Genomic DNA, 25,325 nt, shown 5'->3' on the forward strand with positions numbered 1-25,325 from the left:
AAACATTTTACTGATGGACCTGGATCTAATCCCTTCACTACTATACTCATGAAATTGTTTCAAAACGGACTTAGCTCTGTTTCGGTTCAAAGATGAGGTTCATTCATCAGCATCTACATCTTAACCACACTGCTGGCTGCTAACAAAAAGACACCTAATCTAGCCACTGGACCAGAAATTGTACATTGATAATAGGCATCATTTAACAGACCAACTGGTTCTTACCAACTTTCTCAGATCTCAAAATATAACTCTCAGAAGAATGGTTATACATACAAGAATCAATATGCCACAAAAAACAACCATGTAAGTTTATTTCAATTTTAACAAATGTGGACAAGTCTGTTTCTTCAACCAAAGCATTCTCTAGTTCACTTTTATCCCCAGCATACAGAGGCTAAAACACATGTTTGGGAGGTTGCTAACCTGGCCACTTCACTCTGCCAAACCTACCAAAACTGAAGTCCAAAACAAGTATAGAGGATTGTTCAACATTCAGACTTCCACATTTATGAACTACCAATGGGTTCCATCCATCCTTTCCTCTTGATGGTACCTTTAATTACTGTTGTCTTCATTCCAATATCCAGAAAAGTTTTAACTGATTTTGTAGAAAACTCTCTGACAATTTAGACCAGCCAAAAACTCTCACAAAGTTTGTCAGTCAGCACTGTGAACCTTCTAAAGTCAACTCCGCTCAGTTTAGAAAATCCATCTATTCACAAAATGACTGTTAGCGTAGGGGAGACAATTACTAATAAAGAGGTACAAAACTTCTATTGCACAAATAGTAGCGCACTAAACATATGCCACAGCTTACACAACTAAAGTAACATCCCTGCAACACACCATATTTAACTTGTTTTTAACCATACCCCAAATTAAAACACAAAGCTCATTACCTAGAGACCTGGAACTGATGTTAAGAGTTTTTACTCAATAAGCAAATATGCATCTTTATCACATATCACTTCCAGGAACTGAAATGTCTTCAGTGCATGTTATCTGTTGGGAAATCATCAAAACTTTCAGCAAAGCGTGTTGCTCTGTTCACAGCACTAGGTAAAACAACACAAATACATCTTTCACATAAATGTCCACAAAGTTTTTCCTGGTGATTGTGCACATTTTGTTAACTTATGTGCTCACCTCCTATCTGACGTCATCCATCGGAGCTCCAGTGCTTCTATCTGTCCAGCCTTAACAGCAAGAAAGTTGTCCAGTTCATCACCAGCACAGAACTGGAGAGGAATCTCCAGACATCGAAGTTTGGGGCAACCATCAGCTAGCTGTTGCAGCCTGAAAGGCTGATACGTCAATGTCCGATACTCAAATCGCAGTGACTTCAGGTTTTCCATCTTGCTAATGAGCTGTAACAGGTGTGACACTTTTATGAATATGATTAGTGTTCAAGAGTAAGAAAAAAAAAAAAAAAACTTTCCTTATATTTAAAGTTAAACAAAAATATATGCAATGAAATTGTGGTTTTTAAAGAAAATACTCCAATGAAATCTCAAAAAAAATAAGCTATCACTGTACTGGTTCCACATTTTATCAATTTTTTTTTTTCTTCATGTTTCATACTCATAGGTAATCTCTGACTTTAGTGAGTAATTTATCTGCGTTCGACTGATGCATTTCGTGTGTGTCATCATCTGTAGGGAACCATTCAAACTTTTTGTTAGTACGAAACTTTGAACCAACTTCAAATTTTGTGTAAATAATAGTGTTTAATTTATTTCTATGTCTGCCAAGCCAGATATTACAAACAGCCTAACACAGTGTAGGAGAGTAACAAGTACAGGTATAGGAGAAAAGATATTAAGCTTGCATTTTAATACTGATACTCAGCTCCTCTTCATAGATTTTAAAAAGGCATATGATAGCATACACTGACCAAACATATTAAATGTATTGTGAGAATTACATTTGCCCTGTAGGATTATGTGACTAGAGAGGATCTTTTAGGACAACCATTCTGGAAAGTTACAACTGGCAGAAGGGAATCTGTTGGAGTTCTTGGGCGAAATCTGGTCCAGGACAAGAATACATGTAATCCAAAGTACTAAGTAAACCTAGTACTAGAAGGAACTGACAGAAAATTCCAAGTGTCAACCAAGAGGAATAAAAGTATGCGGAGTGGATCTACCCCACTATGTCTATGCAAATCCCATCGTCCTAGTAAGTAAAAACACACACCACCTCATTGACATAACCAGTACATACAGAAACATGGTGCTACAGGCAGGGCTCCAAATAAATGAGGAGAAAACAGGAGTATGGTGTCTTCAGTAAAACTGGCAATGGAAAGAAACATCTAGTAGTCAGTGACTGGTCACTGAAACGAACAGACAGCTTTAAATACCTGGGAAATATTTTCAATGAACATAACAGCTATGGAAAGTAAGTTAAGGAAAAAACTGTCGACAGATTAATATAGCACCTCACATACTTCAAGAAACAAATCACTAGGAGGAAGTGAGACTATTCCAATACTCTGGTCAACCAGTAATCCTCTATGTATACACATCATAAACTTCCCAGAATGCAATGGACAGATATTGACAGGTTTTGAACAGTAGAAACTAATAAAAAAAATTGGGCTCTATGGCAGATCCTTAGAAACAAGAGGGAACTAAAAAAAAAAAAAAAAAAAAAAAAAAAAAAAAAAAAAAAAAAACGAAGAACTGATAGATTAGTACTAACATTCCAGAGCTGTGAATTTTTCTGCATATAATATATCAGAAATATCAGTGACTAAATTTGCAAAGCAGATGACATTCGTCAAAAATTGAGCCACACCTAGGGCACTATCATTTGCAAGCATAAGTTCCTGTGAAGTGAAACCCTGAAATTTAAGTGAGGACTTTGCCTTATCAGCACCAGTTCCCAAGTGATTAAGGGGCCTCCAAACACAATACTCCTTGTTGTGGCTGGCCAGAAGATGCCTCACAATTCCACTGAAAAAGTGTTGTCTTGTCTGGATGGAGTTTCAAAAGTTCTGCTGTTTTAAGGAAACTTTTTATTGAATTTATCCTAGACTAGTGATGTGGATGGGGCAAAAGCCCAAAATCTGAGTATTTATAAAAAAAAGTATTTTTTAAAGTTTTTGCTGCTAGAATGTACAATTTACCAATTAAATTAAGGGAATGTTTAGACTGACTTAAGGCTAAGAATATTATAATTTGCATTTATTGCTAAGACTGAACTTCTTTTTTTCATTTTTTATTTTTTTAGCTGGTATTCAAACTTGCTGTACTGAGAAAGGGTGCTTGTTGTTGACAGCTGCTTATAATTTATAATGTCCTTTTTCGTTTAAGGAGTTCTACTCTTCACTCTCTCTCTCTCTCTCTCTCTCTCTCACACACACACCTTGTTGAACAGCTGTGTTGCGATAAGCCGGTATACAAAAACATTGTCCTTAGATCTCTTTATAATCTATGTTGAATCTCTGATTATTACTGATGAATGATTATTAATAACAAAATTATTACTAAATGCATTAAACAACTGGCAAGAGTTTTTTAACGATAAATGTATTCTTAAATGTTTTAGCTGTTTTCAGTGAATAAAAGAAGAGGAAGAAGAAGAGGCTTTACTGTTAGCTATAGTGCAATTTGAGACAATTATACTTTTCTATTCTGCTCCTTTCTTTATCTACTTTCATATGGCTGCATTGCTGCGAAGATAAAATGAGAACATGATTATAAAAAAGATTTAATAGCAAAGATTCGATACCCAAAATGAGGGAATTGTTCATTTCTGATAAGAGTCAATTCCTAGAGAAACAGCAATTCTTGGAATAGTGGAATCAGAGTCTGAAAATGACACATCCCTAATTAAATTCATTATGGATAAACATTTTTTACTCTAATTCCAGTTATATTCAGGTGAAGCTAAGGAGTCAGAATTTCATGATTCTTCAACTTATGAAGTTCAAGAAACTGGTTGAGAACAATTTTTTTTTTACATTACTATAATTAAAAATACTACCAACAGGCTACCCACTTAATGTAAGCTATACTTTATTTGAAAAATTACTTTTCAACTCGAATGTTGTTTCCTCTTCTTCTTCTTCTTCTTCTTCTTTTATGTACTACCCCAAGAACTGACTTCATGAAAGATGCAAAAAGTCATGTTTACAGGCCTGTTTATGTCCTCTAATAAATCTTCCCTAACTCTCAAGAAGCTTTGATAACCCCTAAAGAAGCAGTGTTGCAAAACACCTTTTCCGATACAGGATATCGGATTAATTTTTTTTTTTTTTTTCTCGTAAGCACCACTTACAAATTATCTTTAAATTGCATAAATTACCAGGTATTTATGAATTTGGGACATTTGCCCAGACTTTTATAGTGGGCACTTGCCCCAACTTATTAATGCCCAGTTATTTTACACCACTATCCTAGGCTGAGGTAGTTAATGGCCAAACCAAAGTTCTATGGCTTCAGTCACTCTTGATTGGCAGCAACTTCTCAACAAATATCTGAAGGAGAGATACCAGAAGACAATAAATCTTCCCAACAGGTGCAGGTTTTAAGTACCCTGTAATAGCCTGCAAACTTTGTTTATTGCAGGGTGCACAGTTTTGGCATGAGGTGATTTACACCAAACAGTGGAGGCACACTCCACTGCAGAGTAGCAAAGGGCCAAGGCACTGGTCATAAGAACTTGTTTCTTAGTTCCCGTGTCAGTGGCTCTGAACGTTCTCAACATGTTATTCCAAGTGCTGGTTTTCTGTATGACACTGGAGAAATGTTTTCTGACCGTGGGGCACAGTCCAGTATTGCTCCTCCTAGGTACTTTGAAGTTGGTCAAAATTGGTGCTATTTCAAGACACACTGAATTTTCTTGATGCCTCTCTGTTCCTGAGATGGAAAGCACAGAGTAATAGTATGTACCTATTTCATTAAAAGGTGGTTTAATTGATGATGATACAAGGTAGACTGGAACAGAGAAGTAGTGGACAGCAGCAGCAGCAGCTGTGTGTGTGTGTGTGTGTGTGTGTGTGTGTGTGTGTGTGTACGGGCGCGTGCCTGTCAGCAACTAAACGCCCCTACTGTTAGCTGAGTTGCGACCTTTGTTCCTAAATTCATTACTTTATGACAATTAACATCTTTACAAAGTAGTTCACAATACTTACAGGTCATTAAGCTAAAATTAAAGACTTCTGTAATAATTTTGCTCTTAATTAACTTTTTGCTGCAGCCCCAGAGAACTCAATATTAAATACTTCAGTTTAACTAAAAATATTCTATACTGATTATTATTTTTTGGTACTATTTGAGGTACATCTCCATGGTACTTAAAAGTTTCTTTGCTTGTCTTCCATACTTGTTTTGCTTCTTTTCTTTATGGTGCATCATCAATGCCAATTTTGGGCCCTGCAGAGGTGCAAAGGAAGGATTGTACGAGATTGCCATTTGATGATACTTCGTAAATAAAAGAACGGAAATTAATATGGAAGACAAGCAAAGAGACTTTTACTTGACCTCCAGATACTAAGAAGATTATCATGATTTGTGACAAATACAAGATTTAGTATTTCTACCTATAGAAAAGTTTTACAGCAATATCTATTAAATTTAAAGTCCAAAATCATAAAACGAGCTCCATAAAATGTAAACAAACCAATATACAGATTATTCATAACTACATCTGTGGTTTCAGAAGATGACTGCATGAAAACTTTAAGACACACAGAAAGCTGACACTCATCACTGGATGGAGCATCTCTACAAGCTTTTAACTCACTTTATAGGTGCTCAATACAGACACTATTTGTGAGGCAGCAATCATCAATATAATATTTAAAGTCCTGCCATCTAAAACAAAGTGTGGCCAAGCACTGTCTCAACTGCCACACTGTAATTGTGGCATTAACCATTGCTGCAGCATATCCAGGTACACCGGTCACAGTTTTCTTCACAAAGAAAAATGATCGATATAATTTTGAAGAGGACATGGTATAGAAGACATTAACTTAAGATGAATCAGAAATATGTTCCACATTCTTCAGAATGAAGCTCACTGTCCCAAGCAGTCTGCCCATGTAATAACTGCAGCCAGCCCCATTTTCCACACATTATGTTTGCGTAGAATCCACCAGACAGTTGACTGCGGTATCTGCACATATAGTCGATTTCTTTATGCTCTTGATGAACGATTCTCACACACGTACCATCTTTTTTTGCTGACGGTCCCAGCAGGACTCTTTTCTTCATCACATGAGCAGCCAGCCTCGTGGAATATGCTCGGACCATTTCATTTCTTTGAGCATTTATCTGATATCTGGTATGAAATCATCGCTGTACTGCCACAACTGACTCACAGCTATAACAAAGGAAATGTATGTTTTGCTTTACACTCGTACAACTGTTTCATTGATAGTCTCTATTTGACACACAGTGTGAGGATTTCTTAGATTGTTCTATCCTGATCAAGTATCCTGCCCTGTCTACTGAGATTAATTCTGTCATCTTGTTAATTGTTCTTTCCACTGTCTTCATGTTTCAGATATCTTCCCAAACTGAAAGAGGCAAGTCCTCAAAGTACTAAACCAGAATAAATGAACAGGCATTAGCAGTGTGTGCATGTGAACATCTTCCTGTCCCAAAGAACAAAAGACCAGAATGTCAACGATGACAATTATACGTTTCTGTTCTTGTGCACTACTCATTACGTCATCTTTAAAAGTAAGTGATCCTTTCAATCCTTGTTTCCGGTTCATCCACAACTATGCATTATTGTAATTATAATCCTAGAATAAATTATTTTCAATTACAAGTCTAAATAGTCGGAGCATTATTGGAACATGCTAAGCTTTAGCTTTTAGCTAAGCTTCATTTACTGAAATAGCTTGTCTGTTACAGAATTTTGAATTTATTTTACTTATTTTTGAATCACTGAATTTATACTAATTTTTGAATCATTGAATTTGTGAAATTTGGACCCATTAAGTAATTTACAGATGCACCATACAGCAACATGTTTCATCAACAATACTGCAACATTTTGCATAAGGCTGAGGAGATAATTTCACTTTTTGTATGTTAGATTAATTTTTTGTGAGTGAATTTAGTCTGACACAGCAGTTCTGTTGCTTTTTCTTTTGAGCTATTGCCTCTATTCTTTCCAAATAGGTGAGTGATCCCATAAGAGTGATAATTACAGAAGTCTGTGGTCTCTTTAATATTAACCATGTCATTTAATTTTTTTTGTCAAGTACAGTTTTTAATGATGCATCAGTGAATCAGTTCCAACACTGTCTTTAACTATTTTTCAGAGAGCATGGCCTTAAAATTTACAGCATGACAAGCTAATAGCAAATTTTCAAATTTGTTACATCATCAGACATTTCACTGCAGAATCTAGAATCTACAGAGTATTATTTTTGTAATAAAGGCTACCTTTCTTGGATGTATTTTTTTCCTGCTTTGCTTATGAGAATATAAAATCATACATGGTATCAAAAGAAAGCCAACAATTAACTTTCAGTTTGTGTAAACAAAAACTTTCCAGCAGAATACATTCAAAGCTCGAAGATATTTTGTCTGATACAGTTATTAATAAGGGCTCACACAGCTGCAAAATAATAGTTAAAGACAGGGTGATCAGTTACTCAACAGTTGCACATCTATTTGCCAGCACATCTCCCCAGCTTTTGTTCAGCCGTATCATCTATGGCAGTTGCCTTGGTGCTGGTTTTGGATAGCACCATTTTGCCAAGCATGGTGGCATGTCAAAAGTTTACAAATTCAGCCATTTCAGAAATGCTTCCACCATTGGCCCAAAATCCAATGATCATACCCGTTTGGACGTTAGATAGATCACTTCATTTCCGCATCAGCCAATGACTGCACCATTTTCTGTGTCTACCCAACATATACCCTCCACTTCTAGTGCTGTCCCCTGCTGTGTGTGAGCAGTTATTGTATGTTGTTGCTGAACATAGTTGGTTGTCACATCAATGTGAGTGGTCCATGTACATTACGCCTAGCAAGGAAATAGGAAAGTATTATGAAACTGAGCTCAAGGTCTGTCACAAAAATGACTAGTCCTGTACAATCTTCCTGTTTATAACATTTTTCACTTTCCATTATCAGTGTAAATTTATCCCTCTTTTTACATGTTTTCTTCTTTGTCTCTAGCTTCTTGAATAATTTAAGGAACGTACTATTTTGTACTCTCACAATTATTTTGATTTCCGAATGGTGCACTTATTTTTAGACCCAGTTGTAATGCTCACATCACCTGTCAGTACACAGGAAAGATATAATACTGGTAAGAGCTAGAGCTAAGTAAAGAAATACTTATAGGAACCCAAAAAAGCAGGCAAAGTGTGAAATTGCAAAGTTAGACACATATCTTGCTACTAAATAATTTAATGTTATGTCCATGCAAAACACTGGCCATCAACACTCCAACTGCAGCATCCATGAATTGGAGGTTACATTCCTGAGTTTGCACTACTTCCCATGCCACAGGTGCTGATTAGTTCTGATGTAATCATCAACTTTTCTCAACTTCTTTTTCCCCCTAGCCTTAGACAGATAAGGGGAGAGTTAGCAGTATTATGTAGACACTTTAATGTGACAACTGGCTGTGAGTGTAAACAGGGCACAGGGCACTTTGCATGCCATGGAAGTTCTCTACATTCAAAGGGTTAATTCTCAACATATAGTCCTGTCACACAGTCAACTAAGGTCGATTCATTCTGGATGTCAGAGGAATGGAAGGTAGTGCCATAATCAAATGGAGGTGTCGTCACACTAGACAGTATATCAATATGTCACATCAATTAGCCCAATATCGAATGACTGACTGACTTTTTTTTTCTTCTTCTTTTGGTCCACACTACAACCTCTCAAAATATGGGAAGAAAAGGGCTTGCAGCAGTAGAGACTTATTTCACAGTATTTAAGATGAAGAAATGCTTATAGCTGTTAAGGTATGCACTTTGGAGCCCAAGTTTACTACATTATTTTGCCTCAAATGACTATTTATGTCACATCTCTGAATACTACCCAATGCTGGGGGTCAACCTGTATATACATAGAAATACATCAAAAATATTTAGATGGGAATATGTAGAAGGTTTTTATGTTATTCATGATGTTTTTGTCGTCTTTCTAAGTACTGAATAATGTCAGAAACAACAGTACAGTTAAAACTTTTATCTATTACTATGTGGAACTTTGCGAATGTGATGAATAAAGGTTTTCAGAAATAAATGCACACAGCTGTCTTTTGCGATGGTACAACACAACTTCTATTTTACCTTGACCAGTTTCAAATCATTCAGCAACTTCTTGTAAGACGGTACCAGTTCTTATCATTGTTTGTGGGATTGTTCTGTATAGTTATTTGCAGCCATAGGAACAATCCTGGGCATAGATCACTTTGGAAAACACAGTGTTGTGCCACAGCTTTGAGAGGAAGCAATGAACTCTTCTTGCATCAAACAGAATGACATCACAGAGAGGGGAGCAGCTGTTGGCCTGATGACAAGGTGCCGTTTGCTAAGAGAGCATATTCAGGACCAAAAACCACGCATTCAGTAAGCTAACACCACAAACTATGCTAACCAGTATAACTCAGCCAGTTCGGATTCCAGGATGGAGGCGTTGCTGTTGGAGATATACTACTCAGCAACTCTCATGTATACCCTCCCTCCCCCCCCCCCCCCACCCAAAAAATCAGACCATCATTCTCAGATGTTCTTTGTACTTAGCAGTAACCATGTACATACTGTGTGATGCAATCTACACCGGTCAATAACTACGAGACAGACAGCATTTGCAGTAGTACAAGATGGAGCAGCCATCTGCCACCCACAGACTTTGCCACCTGTAGGTGCAGGCTTCTGCCACCATGCTGTTGCCAGAAACTGTGGCTTCCCACACACACTGCCTGCCGTTTGGATGAAATGCTAACGCAGGCATGTTGTTTGCCCATGGTCACCTACATCACCAGGCCTCCATCCTGATTTGTGGAAAATGACATTCCATCCTGTTTTGCCAGCAGCTAAACACCTGCCACAGTACGAGTCATGTCATGACCCCTACAACAGTTTGTTTAGTTATGTTCATTACATCCAGATAACAACTCCCATATGCTTTACAGGAAGTAACCAAACTATGTTTCCCAAAATGATCTGTGCACCACAATTAATCTCAAAGATGCAAATACCTTTACCCAACGACACCCACAACACTACAGGTGATCACAATCTGACGAGGAGGTGCCTGATAACTTGAGGCCACTCTTGGTAAAATAGAAACTTTACTGTGAAGAGGTGACTTGTTGCAGTTACTTCCAAAAACTAGTTTTCTTGTTCAATACAATTGACGTTTTCATTGTTAAAATTTTTTTTTAATGAAAATGGTGCTATCAATTTACATCCTTATTTACATATAGCGTACACTTTCTCTTTCTCTAGGTATTGTAGAGTGTAAACTAGTTTTCACTTTCACATATTAGACTTCTTTTGTAAAACAACACACACAGAAACACCTTCTCAAAGTGTCACAATGCAAAGCAAACAAAATAAAGATTAAGAAGACAAAAAAAGAGCAAAATTCAGTACTACAGTATGAGTGAGCTCACTGAGAAGAGGTTAAATTTCAATCACAGAGGACAATGCCACCCCCTCCCTTCATCAATTAATGTGCCAATGTCACACTTTCCTTCTGTGGTTCTGGGGAACCCGTGATGTCACCGTCTCGTCCTGACCCCATTCTGTCGACAGACTGTGTAAATGTTGCTATAAGAAATGCATCCTGTTCCACGACATCGAGTGTGAATCGACCTTAAAACTGCTATTATTGCATGCACACAAGAAGAATAATATGCTTTTGTTAGCAGCAAACAGAGCAGCCTCACTCCAGCTGGAGGGCCATACCTCCAGATGCTCAACTGTTGTTCGCTGGCCGGGCACTACGAGCCTCTCTATGTTGGGGCAGTTCTCGACCAGGCAGCTGAGCTCAGAGGGCAACAGCTTGTGTCTCCTGAGGACGGAATACAACAACGACAATGGCTCAAACTACTGTTGCACAATCTGTGTGCAACAACAAAAGTGGCAGTGTACAGTAACATCACAATTTCAATTTCCATAAAAAGAAAACCTTGCAATATGGGCTAACACTGTCCTGGACAGCAACATGATAAAATTATTTATGAGGAAGAATTGCTGGTCAGCAATTACTTTCAGGAGGTGAAATATCAGTACTCCCAATAGGCACATGTAAAAATAACCAATCACAACAAAACTTCCTTATAAAAGAGCAGTATGTTGGGGATGTTTAAAAGGGGGTAGGTAACTCAGCCCCAATGAGAGCGGGGACAAGATGAAATGGGAGGAAGGGGATGGGGTGGGGTGTTGTCAGAAGGAGTAGTTCAAAGTACATTGGTAAGCACAGCTTCCGTCAAAAGAGAGAGAGAGAGAGAGAGAGAGAGAGAGAGAGAGAGAGAGAGAGAGAGGTAGGGAGGGACAGAGGGAGGGTGGGCCGAATGGAGGGGGCCAAAGACAAAAACATAAAGGCTAAAAGAAAGTATAGAAAGTGGTGAGACATAATACATGTAACAAAAAGATGATTATGACAATCTTCTGTCATTATCAACAATGTTAAGAAATTACCTCAACGTAAAACATGACCTGTTCAGTTGCCGACAGGCACAGTGGAAAGAATGCTAAAGACTATAGCTCTTGGCCAAAGCTGCTTTAGGAGGGATTGGAATGATCTTTGTACGATGTCCCTCATTTCAGGGCATTATGATAGATAATGAGACCACTGATGAAGGATGTGGTTCAGCTGTTCCACTTCGGTGTGGTATTAGGTTACAAAGGAGGGCAGTCATTTGCAGTTGGCTATCTTGGGGAAAATGGCACAGGAAATCTGTTTGCGGACTAGATCTGTGGGATAGAGTCTGTCTATGAAGGCCTTGGTGAGATTTTCAGTACACTGGGAAAGGGAGTTCTTGTCACTGCAGATATGCTGTCCCCCGGGTGATCAGGCTGTATGGGAGGGATTTTTTCATGTGGAAGGGATGGCAGCTGTCAAAATGAAGCCACTGTTGGTGGGTTTACTGTAGACAGAGGAGTGGATGGAGCCATCAGAGAGTAAGAGATGCACAAAGGTGCAAAGCTGGGTTGAGGAAGACCAGGGTGTCTTGGCCCTGAGTCCATATCATCAATGAACCTGAACCAGATCAGGAGTTAGGGGTTTTAAGAGGCTAGGAAGGTTTCCTCTAGATGTCCCATACACAAATTGGCATAGGAAGGTGCCATGTGGGTGCCCATGCTTGTGCCACGGACCTGTCTGTACACCTTCCCTTCATAGAAGAAGTAGTTATGTGTTACGGTAAAGTTAGTTAGTTGTATGAAGAATTAGGCAGTGGGTTCAGAGTAGGGCTGTTGATAAAATATTGATATATTGTTTTACAAAAAAACATCGATACATATCGGCAATATTTTTTCACCAATATATCAATATCAAAATGGCAATATCAGGTGTCAATATTTTTATTTTATATTTTGTTGCAATTTTCGGTAAATATTGAAATTGTTCTTTTGAAATTGTAGTAGAACATAATTTTGCTTTCCCTGTGTGAAAGCGTCTAACCATTTTTTGAGCTTTTATCATGTCCATTCTTTCTCTTTGACTGTGTGAAGCAAGCACAGATGTCACTGGCGGGTGGCCATGTGAATGGAATAACCAGGTATCCAATGTGAAGAAAGCTTACTTGTTCAGCTGTCTTTTGTTGTGCCGGCCTGCAACTTAACATCTCCGCTATATGGAAAATAGCTATCTGTCCTTTTCATAATATTGTATTATTCGAGCTTGGATTTTCCACTGTTCGATTTGGCCCAAAATGGAATGTACAATGATTGCAATTTGACAATTGCAAATGAGCTCGGAATCACGCTTGATGGAGCATACAAAAATTTTCAAAATCTTCGTTTATGCCTAATGTGAGGCAAAAATGATGTATATGAAAAGTGGAAGGTGGCTCGTCATCCACATGGTTTGTATTTGATGCCACGAGTTTCACAATATCTCGAGATCTGTCTGAGCATGAACTGATTATGTAAACTGTGGTGTATGTCATTGAATAAATTTAAATATGATTAAAAATTGTATTTTAATTTCAAACTTACCTTTATGAAGTTCTTCAGTCCTTCTACCAAAGCACTGCATAGTTCTGATACCAATACTTATTGATAAATAGTGCACTTTAAAAAGTACACTAAGCTTCTATACAAATTGTCAATAGCTAAAAATTAAGAGTGATTTCCAACTTGGTTGTAACTAGTATACAGTCTTCTCATGTTTGAATCACCTTTAGCAATTCTTTGACCGATTGCTTTTATGAGATTTTTGAAGTTGTGCTTTGACATTCTGGTAAAATTCTGGACGAGGTTTGTACCCAGCATTAGTTCACGAGTTAAATTTTCTGAAGCATTCCACTTACTTAAAAAAGAATGCACCCACAAAGCCCAATTTCTCTTGTTATTTGTAGCTTTATGCCTCATGTTTAGATTAGATTAGATTAGTACTTGTTCCATAGATCATGAATATGACACTTCGTAATGATGTGGAACGTGTCAGGATAATAAAAGGTGTCTATACAAGATATTACATTAGACAAAATATTACATGACACTCAATATTTTTATTTATTTATTTATTTTGTGGGGGTTGGGAAATTATCCACCTACTATATCCAAAAATTCATCTAATGGGTAGAAGGAGTTGCCATTAAGAAATTCTTTTAATTTCCTTTTAAATGCTAATGGCTATCTGTCAGACTTTTGCTGCTATTAAGTAAGTGACCAAAGACTTTTGTGGCAGCATAATTTACCCCCTTCTGAGCCAAAGTTAGATTTAAATGAGTAGTGAAGATCATCCTTTCTCCTAGTGTTGTAGCCACGTACAGTGCTATTACTTTTGAATTCGTTCAGACTGTTAATAACAAATTTCGTAAGTGAATATGTATATTGTGAGGCTACAGTGAAGATTTCTAGCTCTTTAAATAAGTGTCTGCAGGATGATCTTGGATGAGCTCCAGCAATTATTCTGATTACAAGCTTTTGTGCAATGAACACTCTTTTACTCAATGATGAGTTACCCCAGAATATGATGCCATACGAAAGCAGAGAATGAAAAGAGGTGTGGTAAGCTCATTTACTCTGATGTATAGTGCCAAAATTTGCAATGACCCTAATAGCATAAGTAGCTGAACTCAAACGTTTCAGCAGATCCTCAGTGTGTTTTTTCCAGTTCAATCCCCCATCAATGCATACATCTAGAAATTTTGAATAGTCTACCTTAGCTACCAATTTCTGATCGAAGTCTATATTTATTAATGGGGTCATTCCATTTACTGTGTGGAACTATATATACTTAAAAACAAAGATGATGTGACTTACCAAACAAAAGCACTGGCATGTCGATACACACACAAACAAACACAAAATTCAAGCTTTCGTAACCAACGGTTGCTTCACCGGGAAAGATGGAAGGAGAGGGAAAGACGAAAGGTTGTGGGTTTTAAGGGAGAGGGTAAGGAGTCATTCCAATCCCAGGAGCGGAAAGACTTACCTTAGGGGGAAAAAATGACAGGTATACACTCGCACACACACACATATCCATCCGCACATAAACAGACAAATGTCTGCTTGTGTCTGTGTATGTGCGGAGTCAGGGGGACAAACACGTTTTGAAAAACCTTTGATGTGCAGCAACATGTAGGCTGCATATTTTCTTATTACAAAGGTATAAATTCGATTTCCACCTAACACTGCATGTCACTTTCCGAAGCATTGAAATCGAGAATGCGATGCACTTTTGTAAGCCAGTCATAGCTCATGTCACGTTAACTCGCCAACTGATGACAGCATAGGTCACGTGATGTAGTCAGCCAATTGCAACATCACTCTTAAGTAGTGCGAACATACAAATAAGAAAAGTTAATGGTTTAAATTAATATAATAGCATTCACATATAATATTTGTCTCGAAGATTAATAAGTTGGAAGAAAAGCTAAGCTTCCACTTATAATGTTGATCTTTTTAGCGCTTGTTACACTTTAAGATACATCACACAAATGTGCCAGTAAAATTTTTAACAACAGCGTAAATGTCTGATCTTCTGGGCTCGAAATTCTTCTAAATGGTCATCCTCAAAGAGTCGATTTTTAAATGAGAGTCAAACGCTTTGTGATTTAAGAAATTCATCGTACATTCTCGCACATAGCTCATCTTATGTAAAAGGAAATCTGCTTTGAATGTAATGCTTTTGAAACCACTATTCGCAATATTTACCCGTGACCTCTTAGAAACAGGTTCGTTTCAGCAGTTGCAAGAGAGAACCAGATAACAAGCGTCACTGCGCTTGCGCAGTTACGATGATGCAGGAAGCCCGTATCTTCGTACGTGTAAAACATTAAAAGATCTTACATTATGTCATAAAAGTAACAAGACATCATAGGAGACTTCAAGAGCGTCGGAATTTCATGAACCATACTAAAATGCGTAATTCAGCTTAAAATCCACATTCGTATGTCAATTTTGTTGGAGTACCAGTACTTTATATCTCACGTTTGGTTCTTTATTATGGCATAATGACATACGTGCGCTTGAAATGCGGCGAACAGTTGAAACTAGCCAATAGCGTGAAATTAAACACTTTGTTTCAAATAAATTAACTGCCTCAACAGAAAAGATTAATAAAAGCCAAATCTCTTTAGCTAAGTGGCAAAAATAGCTTCATTGTTCTGTAAGGCAATTGATGTTTGACTGTTAGAAAGGTGGAAACAAAATCTAAAACTAATAACATATTTTAGCCTTCCATAATTACACAAACGTATTTTAATTCATTTGATAGCTCCCGGCTACAAAAATCTGTTTGGTATCATTTAAAGTGAGAGCAATAAACAAAGAGGAAACAATAAAATCACTGAACGTAAACACAGGTCACGTGGAGACGACCCACCTCCCCACCACAACTCAGACTGCTCTGTCCATCAGCCCCAGATTTACTTATTTCCGAACTGGGGCAACCCAGCCACACTTCTCATACACGACTCAACCGCGCATGCGCAAGAGCCCCCCCCCTCCCCGCAACTGCTCAAACGAATCTAATTTAAACAGTTGTCAAGACACCTTCATCGGAGGCAATTTGTTGTTACAAAGCACTGCATAGACTTCCTAAAGCCTTTGACACACTCTGCTGTTGGCAGTCACTTGTATGAACACTGTTTTGTTGCTGTATACGGCGCATTTTGCTCTGCAATTTAAGTTATTTTCGTTTTTTTACCTCTCGTTCATGTTCTGCTGCAGTATTATTCTGCAGTAGCGGGATACAGTAATATCATTTGTTAGAGTATTGGTTTTTACCAGTCAAAATAACAAAAAATTAATTGAAAACTAGAACAATGAAAAATTCCCGGAATTCTAAACAATTCCCAGGTTTTTCCCGGTTTTCTCCCGGATGAAGAAATTCCCGGGTTTTTCCTGGATCTCCCGGGTTGTATACACCCCGATGAAGAATGAAGAAAGAGAAAGAAGTACTGACCACTGTGAAAGCAACAACCTGCTGAACAACAACAGATACCATCTCCTCCAGACCATCCTGCAAGGAAAAATACCAGGGAAGAGAAGCATTGGCCAAAGAATATCCTGGCTTAACAACATCAGAGTGTGGACCTCTAAAACATCTACAGAACTATTTATAGCTGCAAGTGACAGGAAAAGCACTGACAAGATGGTTGCTAACATCCAGAATGGATAGGAACCAGAAGAAGAAGGAGAAGAAGACCAATAGGAAAAGATCAACGGGTAGATCAAGAAAGAGGTGGAGAGATCAAACACAAACTAACCACGGGCTACAGAGGACCTGAACAAAAGGACATGGCACGCAAATTCAGAACATTTGAAGAAAGAAGAACAATGTAAGAAGCAGAAGAAAGGGGAAGCAGAATGAATATTTGCAAAGCACACCCACAGCTGGCAAATAAACAAATGATTTGGTAATATCAAAAAACAAAAAAGTAAAAATTTCCAGAATTGTTTCGATCCAACTGTTTTTTCTCACTCTCCTTATAGCAGAATTTAATGTTTAAAACATATTCATTAGATGAGACACTTACCAGTATCTGATGAGAAGTGTTTAAGAGAATAACCTAAGACAATATGGCTATATCATGAGTTAAACTATTATACTCTCGCTTAAAAGCTAAAAAAGTTACTAGGTGTGTATCATAGTCTTGTTGACATCATTATGTCAATAACAACAACAATAATAATAATAACAATAATAATTCTTTGTGGCTTCAGCAGCTAGGTGCAAGTTTTGCAATTGTTCACCACTTCGGTGACTGAGGAAACATTTTAATGTGGAATCCAAACCTCCTATCATTCCTGGCGAATCTTCACATGACTAAAAGAGATGAAGGCTAGGTTAAAAGCAGACAGAGATTGTCCACTATCCAACCACAATCCAATCCCATATTTCAGTTACCATGCAAGTTCTTTACCATTAGAAGTGACTACTACTTCCTGAACAATTACCCATCATTAACAGATATGAATTTTTAAAGCTATTTTCAGCAAGGTGGTCTTTAATTATTCAATTACTATATTCACAGCTTAAAATACAGGTAAATTTCACACTTTTTTCTTTTACATTAGTTGACTTATATTTGTCTTAGGAATGTCTTTGCCCACTGATGTCTACAAAGAAAAGGCTCCCCAAAATCACACTACAGATAGTACTTTGCTGATGATACGGTAAAGTGTCAAAGTTGAGTGAGTGTAGGAAGATACAAGATGACTTAGACAAAATTCCCAGTCGGTGTGATGAATGGCAGCTAACCCTAAATGTGGAAAAATGTGTAGTAGGAAGATCAAACCTGAAATGCGATGCACTTTTGTAAGCCAGTCATAGCTCATGTCACGTTAACTCGCCAACTGATTACAGCATAGGTCACGTGATGTAGTCAGCCAATTGCAACATCACTCTTAAGTAGTGCGAACATACAAATAAGAAAAGTTAATGGTTTAAATTAATATAATAGCATTCACATATAATATTTGTCTCGAAGATTAATAAGTTGGAAGAAAAGCTAAGCTTCCACTTATAATGTTGATCTTTTTAGCGCTTGTTACACTTTAAGATACATCACACAAATGTGCCAGTAAAATTTTTAACAACAGCGTAAATGTCTGATCTTCTGGGCTCGAAATTCTTCTAAATGGTCATCCTCAAAGAGTCGATTTTTAAATGAGAGTCAAACGCTTTGTGATTTAAGAAATTCATCGTACATTCTCGCACATAGCTCATCTTATGTAAAAGGAAATCTGCTTTGAATGTAATGCTTTTGAAACCACTATTCGCAATATTTACCCGTGACCTCTTAGAAACAGGTTCGTTTCAGCAGTTGCAAGAGAGAACCAGATAACAAGCGTCACTGCGCTTGCGCAGTTACGATGATGCAGGAAGCCCGTATCTTCGTACGTGTAAAACATTAAAAGATCTTACATTATGTCATAAAAGTAACAAGACATCATAGGAGACTTCAAGAGCGTCGGAATTTCATGAACCATACTAAAATGCGTAATTCAGCTTAAAATCCACATTCGTATGTCAATTTTGTTGGAGTACCAGTACTTTATATCTCACGTTTGGTTCTTTATTATGGCATAATGACATACGTGCGCTTGAAATGCGGCGAACAGTTGAAACTAGCCAATAGCGTGAAATTAAACACTTTGTTTCAAATAAATTAACTGCCTCAACAGAAAAGATTAATAAAAGCCAAATCTCTTTAGCTAAGTGGCAAAAATAGCTTCATTGTTCTGTAAGGCAATTGATGTTTGACTGTTAGAAAGGTGGAAACAAAATCTAAAACTAATAACATATTTTAGCCTTCCATAATTACACAAACGTATTTTAATTCATTTGATAGCTCCCGGCTACAAAAATCTGTTTGGTATCATTTAAAGTGAGAGCAATAAACAAAGAGGAAACAATAAAATCACTGAACGTAAACACAGGTCACGTGGAGACGACCCACCTCCCCACCACAACTCAGACTGCTCTGTCCATCAGCCCCAGATTTACTTATTTCCGAACTGGGGCAACCCAGCCACACTTCTCATACACGACTCAACCGCGCATGCGCAAGAGCCCCCCCCCCCCTCCCCGCAACTGCTCAAACGAATCTAATTTAAACAGTTGTCAAGACACCTTCATCGGAGGCAATTTGTTGTTACAAAGCACTGCATAGACTTCCTAAAGCCTTTGACACACTCTGCTGTTGGCAGTCACTTGTATGAACACTGTTTTGTTGCTGTATACGGCGCATTTTGCTCTGCAATTTAAGTTATTTTCGTTTTTTTACCTCTCGTTCATGTTCTGCTGCAGTATTATTCTGCAGTAGCGGGATACAGTAATATCATTTGTTAGAGTATTGGTTTTTACCAGTCAAAATAACAAAAAATTAATTGAAAACTAGAACAATGAAAAATTCCCGGAATTCTAAACAATTCCCAGGTTTTTCCCGGTTTTCTCCCGGATGAAGAAATTCCCGGGTTTTTCCTGGATCTCCCGGGTTGTATACACCCCGATGAAGAATGAAGAAAGAGAAAGAAGTACTGACCACTGTGAAAGCAACAACCTGCTGAACAACAACAGATACCATCTCCTCCAGACCATCCTGCAAGGAAAAATACCAGGGAAGAGAAGCATTGGCCAAAGAATATCCTGGCTTAACAACATCAGAGTGTGGACCTCTAAAACATCTACAGAACTATTTATAGCTGCAAGTGACAGGAAAAGCACTGACAAGATGGTTGCTAACATCCAGAATGGATAGGAACCAGAAGAAGAAGGAGAAGAAGACCAATAGGAAAAGATCAACGGGTAGATCAAGAAAGAGGTGGAGAGATCAAACACAAACTAACCACGGGCTACAGAGGACCTGAACAAAAGGACATGGCACGCAAATTCAGAACATTTGAAGAAAGAAGAACAATGTAAGAAGCAGAAGAAAGGGGAAGCAGAATGAATATTTGCAAAGCACACCCACAGCTGGCAAATAAACAAATGATTTGGTAATATCAAAAAACAAAAAAGTAAAAATTTCCAGAATTGTTTCGATCCAACTGTTTTTTCTCACTCTCCTTATAGCAGAATTTAATGTTTAAAACATATTCATTAGATGAGACACTTACCAGTATCTGATGAGAAGTGTTTAAGAGAATAACCTAAGACAATATGGCTATATCATGAGTTAAACTATTATACTCTCGCTTAAAAGCTAAAAAAGTTACTAGGTGTGTATCATAGTCTTGTTGACATCATTATGTCAATAACAACAACAATAATAATAATAACAATAATAATTCTTTGTGGCTTCAGCAGCTAGGTGCAAGTTTTGCAATTGTTCACCACTTCGGTGACTGAGGAAACATTTTAATGTGGAATCCAAACCTCCTATCATTCCTGGCGAATCTTCACATGACTGAAAGAGATGAAGGCTAGGTTAAAAGCAGACAGAGATTGTCCACTATCCAACCACAATCCAATCCCATATTTCAGTTACCATGCAAGTTCTTTACCATTAGAAGTGACTACTACTTCCTGAACAATTACCCATCATTAACAGATATGAATTTTTAAAGCTATTTTCAGCAAGGTGGTCTTTAATTATTCAATTACTATATTCACAGCTTAAAATACAGGTAAATTTCACACTTTTTTCTTTTACATTAGTTGACTTATATTTGTCTTAGGAATGTCTTTGCCCACTGATGTCTACAAAGAAAAGGCTCCCCAAAATCACACTACAGATAGTACTTTGCTGATGATACGGTAAAGTGTCAAAGTTGAGTGAGTGTAGGAAGATACAAGATGACTTAGACAAAATTCCCAGTCGGTGTGATGAATGGCAGCTAACCCTAAATGTGGAAAAATGTGTAGTAGGAAGATCAAACCTGAAATGTTTTGATACAGTATTACTAGTGTCCTGCTTGACATAGTCAGTCATTTAAATATCTGCACATAATGCTGCAAAGCAATATGAGGTGGAACGACCATGTGAGAACTGTGATAGGGAAGGCGAATGGTCGATTTGTAATCTTCAGATACAGTACTACTAGTATCCTGCTTGACACAGTCACTTTGTTTAAGTATCTGGGCATAAAGTTGCAAAGTGATATGAGGTGTAACAGCTGCCAACATAAATTGCGCCTAAGGACCACGAAGGTAAGATATGAGAAATTAGGGCTCATACAGAGGCATGTAGACAGTAGTTTATCCCTCATTCTATTTGCCAGTGGAACAGAAAAGGAAAAGATGATTAGTGGTACGGGTGCTGGGACAGATGAAATTAAAGTAAATTAAGGTCAGGTGGGTGGCAAGAACCAAGGATATGTTGTAGTTGTAGTTCCCACCTGTGGAGTTATGAGAAACTGGAGTCCGAGGGGAGAATCGAGATGGCGTGTGCGGCGGCGAAACAAGCACCGAGTACATGACTGTCAGAGCAGCTCTGCAACAGGACATTGTGTGTTGCTGGTATACACCCTCTGCCTATGCCCAGTCATCCCATCTGATAACTTGGTGGATAACGCAGCAAATTTTTATGATTCGCCATCTTGTATCGAAAGTGTAGCTTGCTATGGAGCCAAGAGAAGAGCAGATTTTGGTTCCCACACTAGCATAGCTGACTCTGGCTACTGCGCCAAGCAAGCCATGTTATTTGCCTAAATCTGCATGCAATACATTACACATACTCTCTATGAATATGAAGAAGTACTATTAAATATTAATCGATCCCTTCCGTACATAGTATACCAAAAACTATGAATAACAACCATACTGTTAAAATTTCAAATAAATAACTTCAATACATTTGGATGGATAAATTTGTACAAAAAACACATAATAAACCTGCTGGCATTGTGAAACAGAGTTAGTGATTGTAATACATCCACCTGTACTATCAACTGAAATTACAACCAAGAAGATAGGTTCATATAATCTAATTTTCTGAAACTTTATTTAGTTTAATCACCACAGATTTCTTATGTAATTAAAAGTACTTTGGAAAATTATGTTTCATTATGTTTTGGTTGTGTGAGTGTTTTGGAGAGACTGAGAGAGTGAATGGAGGACATACATGAAGTGAGAATGTGATATTTTATTAAAAATATTTAAATGTGGGTGCAGAAAAATTCTTGTGCAATAGGGGAATTCATGACGTATCTTCAAATGACCTTGATTTTGTAAAAGGCAGCCAGAACAGTCGTTGAGTATTAAATTTATTAGTAATTTATTTGTGGAAAGGAATCATATTTTGTTTTCATTAAATTTCATTCAGTTTTGGAATTACAAAGTTTCTAGTTTAAATTACATGTTGGATTGTGATTGATTGACATTAAAAATACCGTGAATATAGAAGTGCTCCAGATGATCTGATTGGCAGCTTAACATACTAGCCAATAGGAATTTAGAATTTCCCACACATTTGATTATGGCTTTGTGCCTCAGATCCATGAGTTGAGAAAGTTGTTAGGGAGCCGTCTTCTAGTAAACATCTATGTTAAACCGTGCTGATCAAATTTGCACCAAAAATGAAGAAAGTCATGGTTCTTGTGTCATTTTGTGAAAGTTTGAGCTTCACGAGTGATTAAGTGTACGAGATATTCATGTGTGATTATTTCATGTCGTACACGTGTTTTGTGAGGATTATGAGACATTATGGTGAGTTCTTTACAAGAAGCCAACTGAATGTGCTAACTCACAAGTAGTCGTGGGTCAGTGACTGTTTAGGATATTCAAAATACTGGGTCGGACTAACATCTTCTGGCTGCTTTCAGATGTGAAATTGTAACAGAGACAGTCAGTAACATTGCATAACTGATGTCAGGATATTACATAGGAACTTGATAGCCATTTTCCATGTTTTAAAGACAATAAACCAACTTAAAGGAAATTTTAGATGTTTTTTTCAAATGAGTCATGCAAGAATCCTGAACACTCAATATTTTAACTAACTTCCAGCCATTGCCCATGGACTGGAGTTATGTGGCCTTTGCATGGTAGGTATTTAGTCGAAATTTTTTCAATGCTGCTTTTGTCGGCTAAACCAGTATCTACAATCGCAGGGTGAAGGAGCAACAACCTGAAACCTATCCAAGTAGATGGACTGATTGTTTACAGGATAGTGAGAGATCAGCCCGCCCCTCAACAATTCCTATTGCCCAGTATGTTAAGTAGCCAATCAGATCATCTCAAGCACTTCTATACTTGCTGTATCTCTAATGTCAGTCAATCAGATTACCACAAGTAACAGAGACTAGAAATCTCGTAATTCCAAAACTAAATAAAATTTAAAGAAAACAAAATACAATTCCTTTCCACAAAATAAATTACTAATTAACACAGTCAGTCATTCAGTAGGCTTCTTGTAAAGAAATGCTCACCATAATGTCTCGTGATCTGCACGAAACATACCTTGCGGAGTTTATGTACAACATGCAATGTTCACAAGCAAACATCTCCTAAAATAAACCACTCACAAAGCTCAAACTTTTACAAAATACTCAATACTGTAGTCGCTTTTCATCAACGACACGAGAACTGATCAAATGCGTGAATTTCTTCATTTTGGTACAAATCTGATCAGTGTCATGGGTAGTCATGCCAATGTAAAAAGCTGAATAGTGTTAACATAACAGCTGGTATATGGCATGTTCATTTTGCAGGTGGTTCTCCCTTTGATAATATATGTTTTGACAGTTACAGGGCTGGTACAGGTGGTGATAGGAGGGTGCATAGGGCAAGTCTTGCAGCGGGGACCATCACAGGGGTAGAGCCATAGGGTAGGGAGATGGGTGCAGAAGGAGCTTAGGACCTGACGAGGATATTGCAGAGTTTTCGGGGGGTGGGGAGGTGGGGGGTGAAGAAAAGCTATGCTAGCTGCAGTGGCCTAAACCTCACACAGAACGGATCTCATTTCAGGACACGACTTTAGGAAGTCATGGCCTTGTTGAAGTATCTGATTAATACATTCAAGACCAGGATAATACTGACAGACAAGTAGTGTGCTCCGAAGTTGTTGTTTGGGGCGGACCAGGATTGGATGTGAAGGCCCAGGAAATCTGCTTTTGAATTAGGCTGGCAGGGTAATTAAGTTCAGTGAAGCATGAGGCAAGAATGGTGGTATACTGCTGTAACAAGTCCGCATTTGAACAACTATGTTTGCCTCAAATCCCAAGGCTGTGTAGGAGGGAATGTTTGACATGGAAAGGATGGCAACTGTCAAAATCAAAATAAGTACAGCAATAGGGAAACTCACCTGTGAAATGAGACGTCATATACCAGATGTCATGTAAGCACTGTTCAGCCTTTTACATTTGCATGCCTACCACCAGGTTATCAGTTAGGAGAAAGGGGCATATTCAGAGCATGTATTCTGGCAACACAGAATATCCTCTTACAGAGCATGCCTTACAACACAACAGTCATGACCTTGGTGCTTGTTTCACCACATATGCCACCATCAATTCCTCCGGATACCAGTTTCTCAGAGCTCCATAGATGGGAACTCAGCTACTACATGTACTTGGTTCTTGCTACCCACTACTACTTGTGCTTGGTTCTTGCCACCCACCTGGCCTTAATTTACAATTAATTTTTTCTGTCTCAGCATTTCTTCACAGAAACTTTTCCTTTTTTCACTCTGTTTTAGTTTTCTACTACATGACATCTGGTATATGACGTGTCATTTCACAGGTAGTTTTCCCTATTGCTGTACTTATATTTTGACAGTTGCCATACTTTCCATACCAAACGTTCCTGCCTATACAGCCTTGGCATTTGAGGCAGACGTAGCTGTTCAAATGCAAACTCTTTACAGCAGTATACCACCATTCTTGCCTCACTCTTCACTGGACATAATTACCCCGCCAGCCTAATTCAAAAGCAGATTTCCTGGGCCTTCACATCCAACTCTGATCCCCCCCCCCCCCAAAAAAAAAAAAAAAACTTCAGAGCACACTACTTGTCTCTCAGTATTATCCTGGTCTTGAATGTATTAATCAGATACTTCAACAAGGCCATAAATTCCTAAAATCATGTCCTGAAATGAGATCCATTCTGTGTGAGGTTTTAGCCACCACAACTGGAATAGCTTTTCTTCACCCCCCCCCCCCCCCCAATCTCTGCAAAATCCTTAGCTCCTTCTGCACCCATCTTCCTACCCTATGGCTCTACCACTGTGATGGTCCACACTGCAAGACTTGCCCTATGCACCCTCCT

At 38.0% G+C, this 25,325-nt stretch overlaps 1 protein-coding gene across 1 annotated transcript in view; it reads right to left on the reverse strand.

Annotated features, from left to right (window-relative positions):
- The window catches only part of LOC126215083 (F-box/LRR-repeat protein 20-like), a 75,034-nt gene that overhangs the window by 24,057 nt on the left and 25,652 nt on the right, over positions 1-25,325 (reverse strand). The window contains exons 3-4 of the mRNA XM_049941731.1: positions 10,904-11,009; positions 1,150-1,370 (exon numbers count right to left, since the gene is read on the reverse strand). Of these exons, the coding sequence (XP_049797688.1) occupies positions 1,150-1,370; positions 10,904-11,009 (327 nt within the window). The remainder of the gene's footprint in view (positions 1-1,149; positions 1,371-10,903; positions 11,010-25,325) is intronic.

Source organism: Schistocerca nitens, chromosome 12 (assembly GCF_023898315.1).
Source record: "Schistocerca nitens isolate TAMUIC-IGC-003100 chromosome 12, iqSchNite1.1, whole genome shotgun sequence".
NCBI classification, from domain to species: Eukaryota; Metazoa; Arthropoda; class Insecta; order Orthoptera; family Acrididae; genus Schistocerca; species Schistocerca nitens.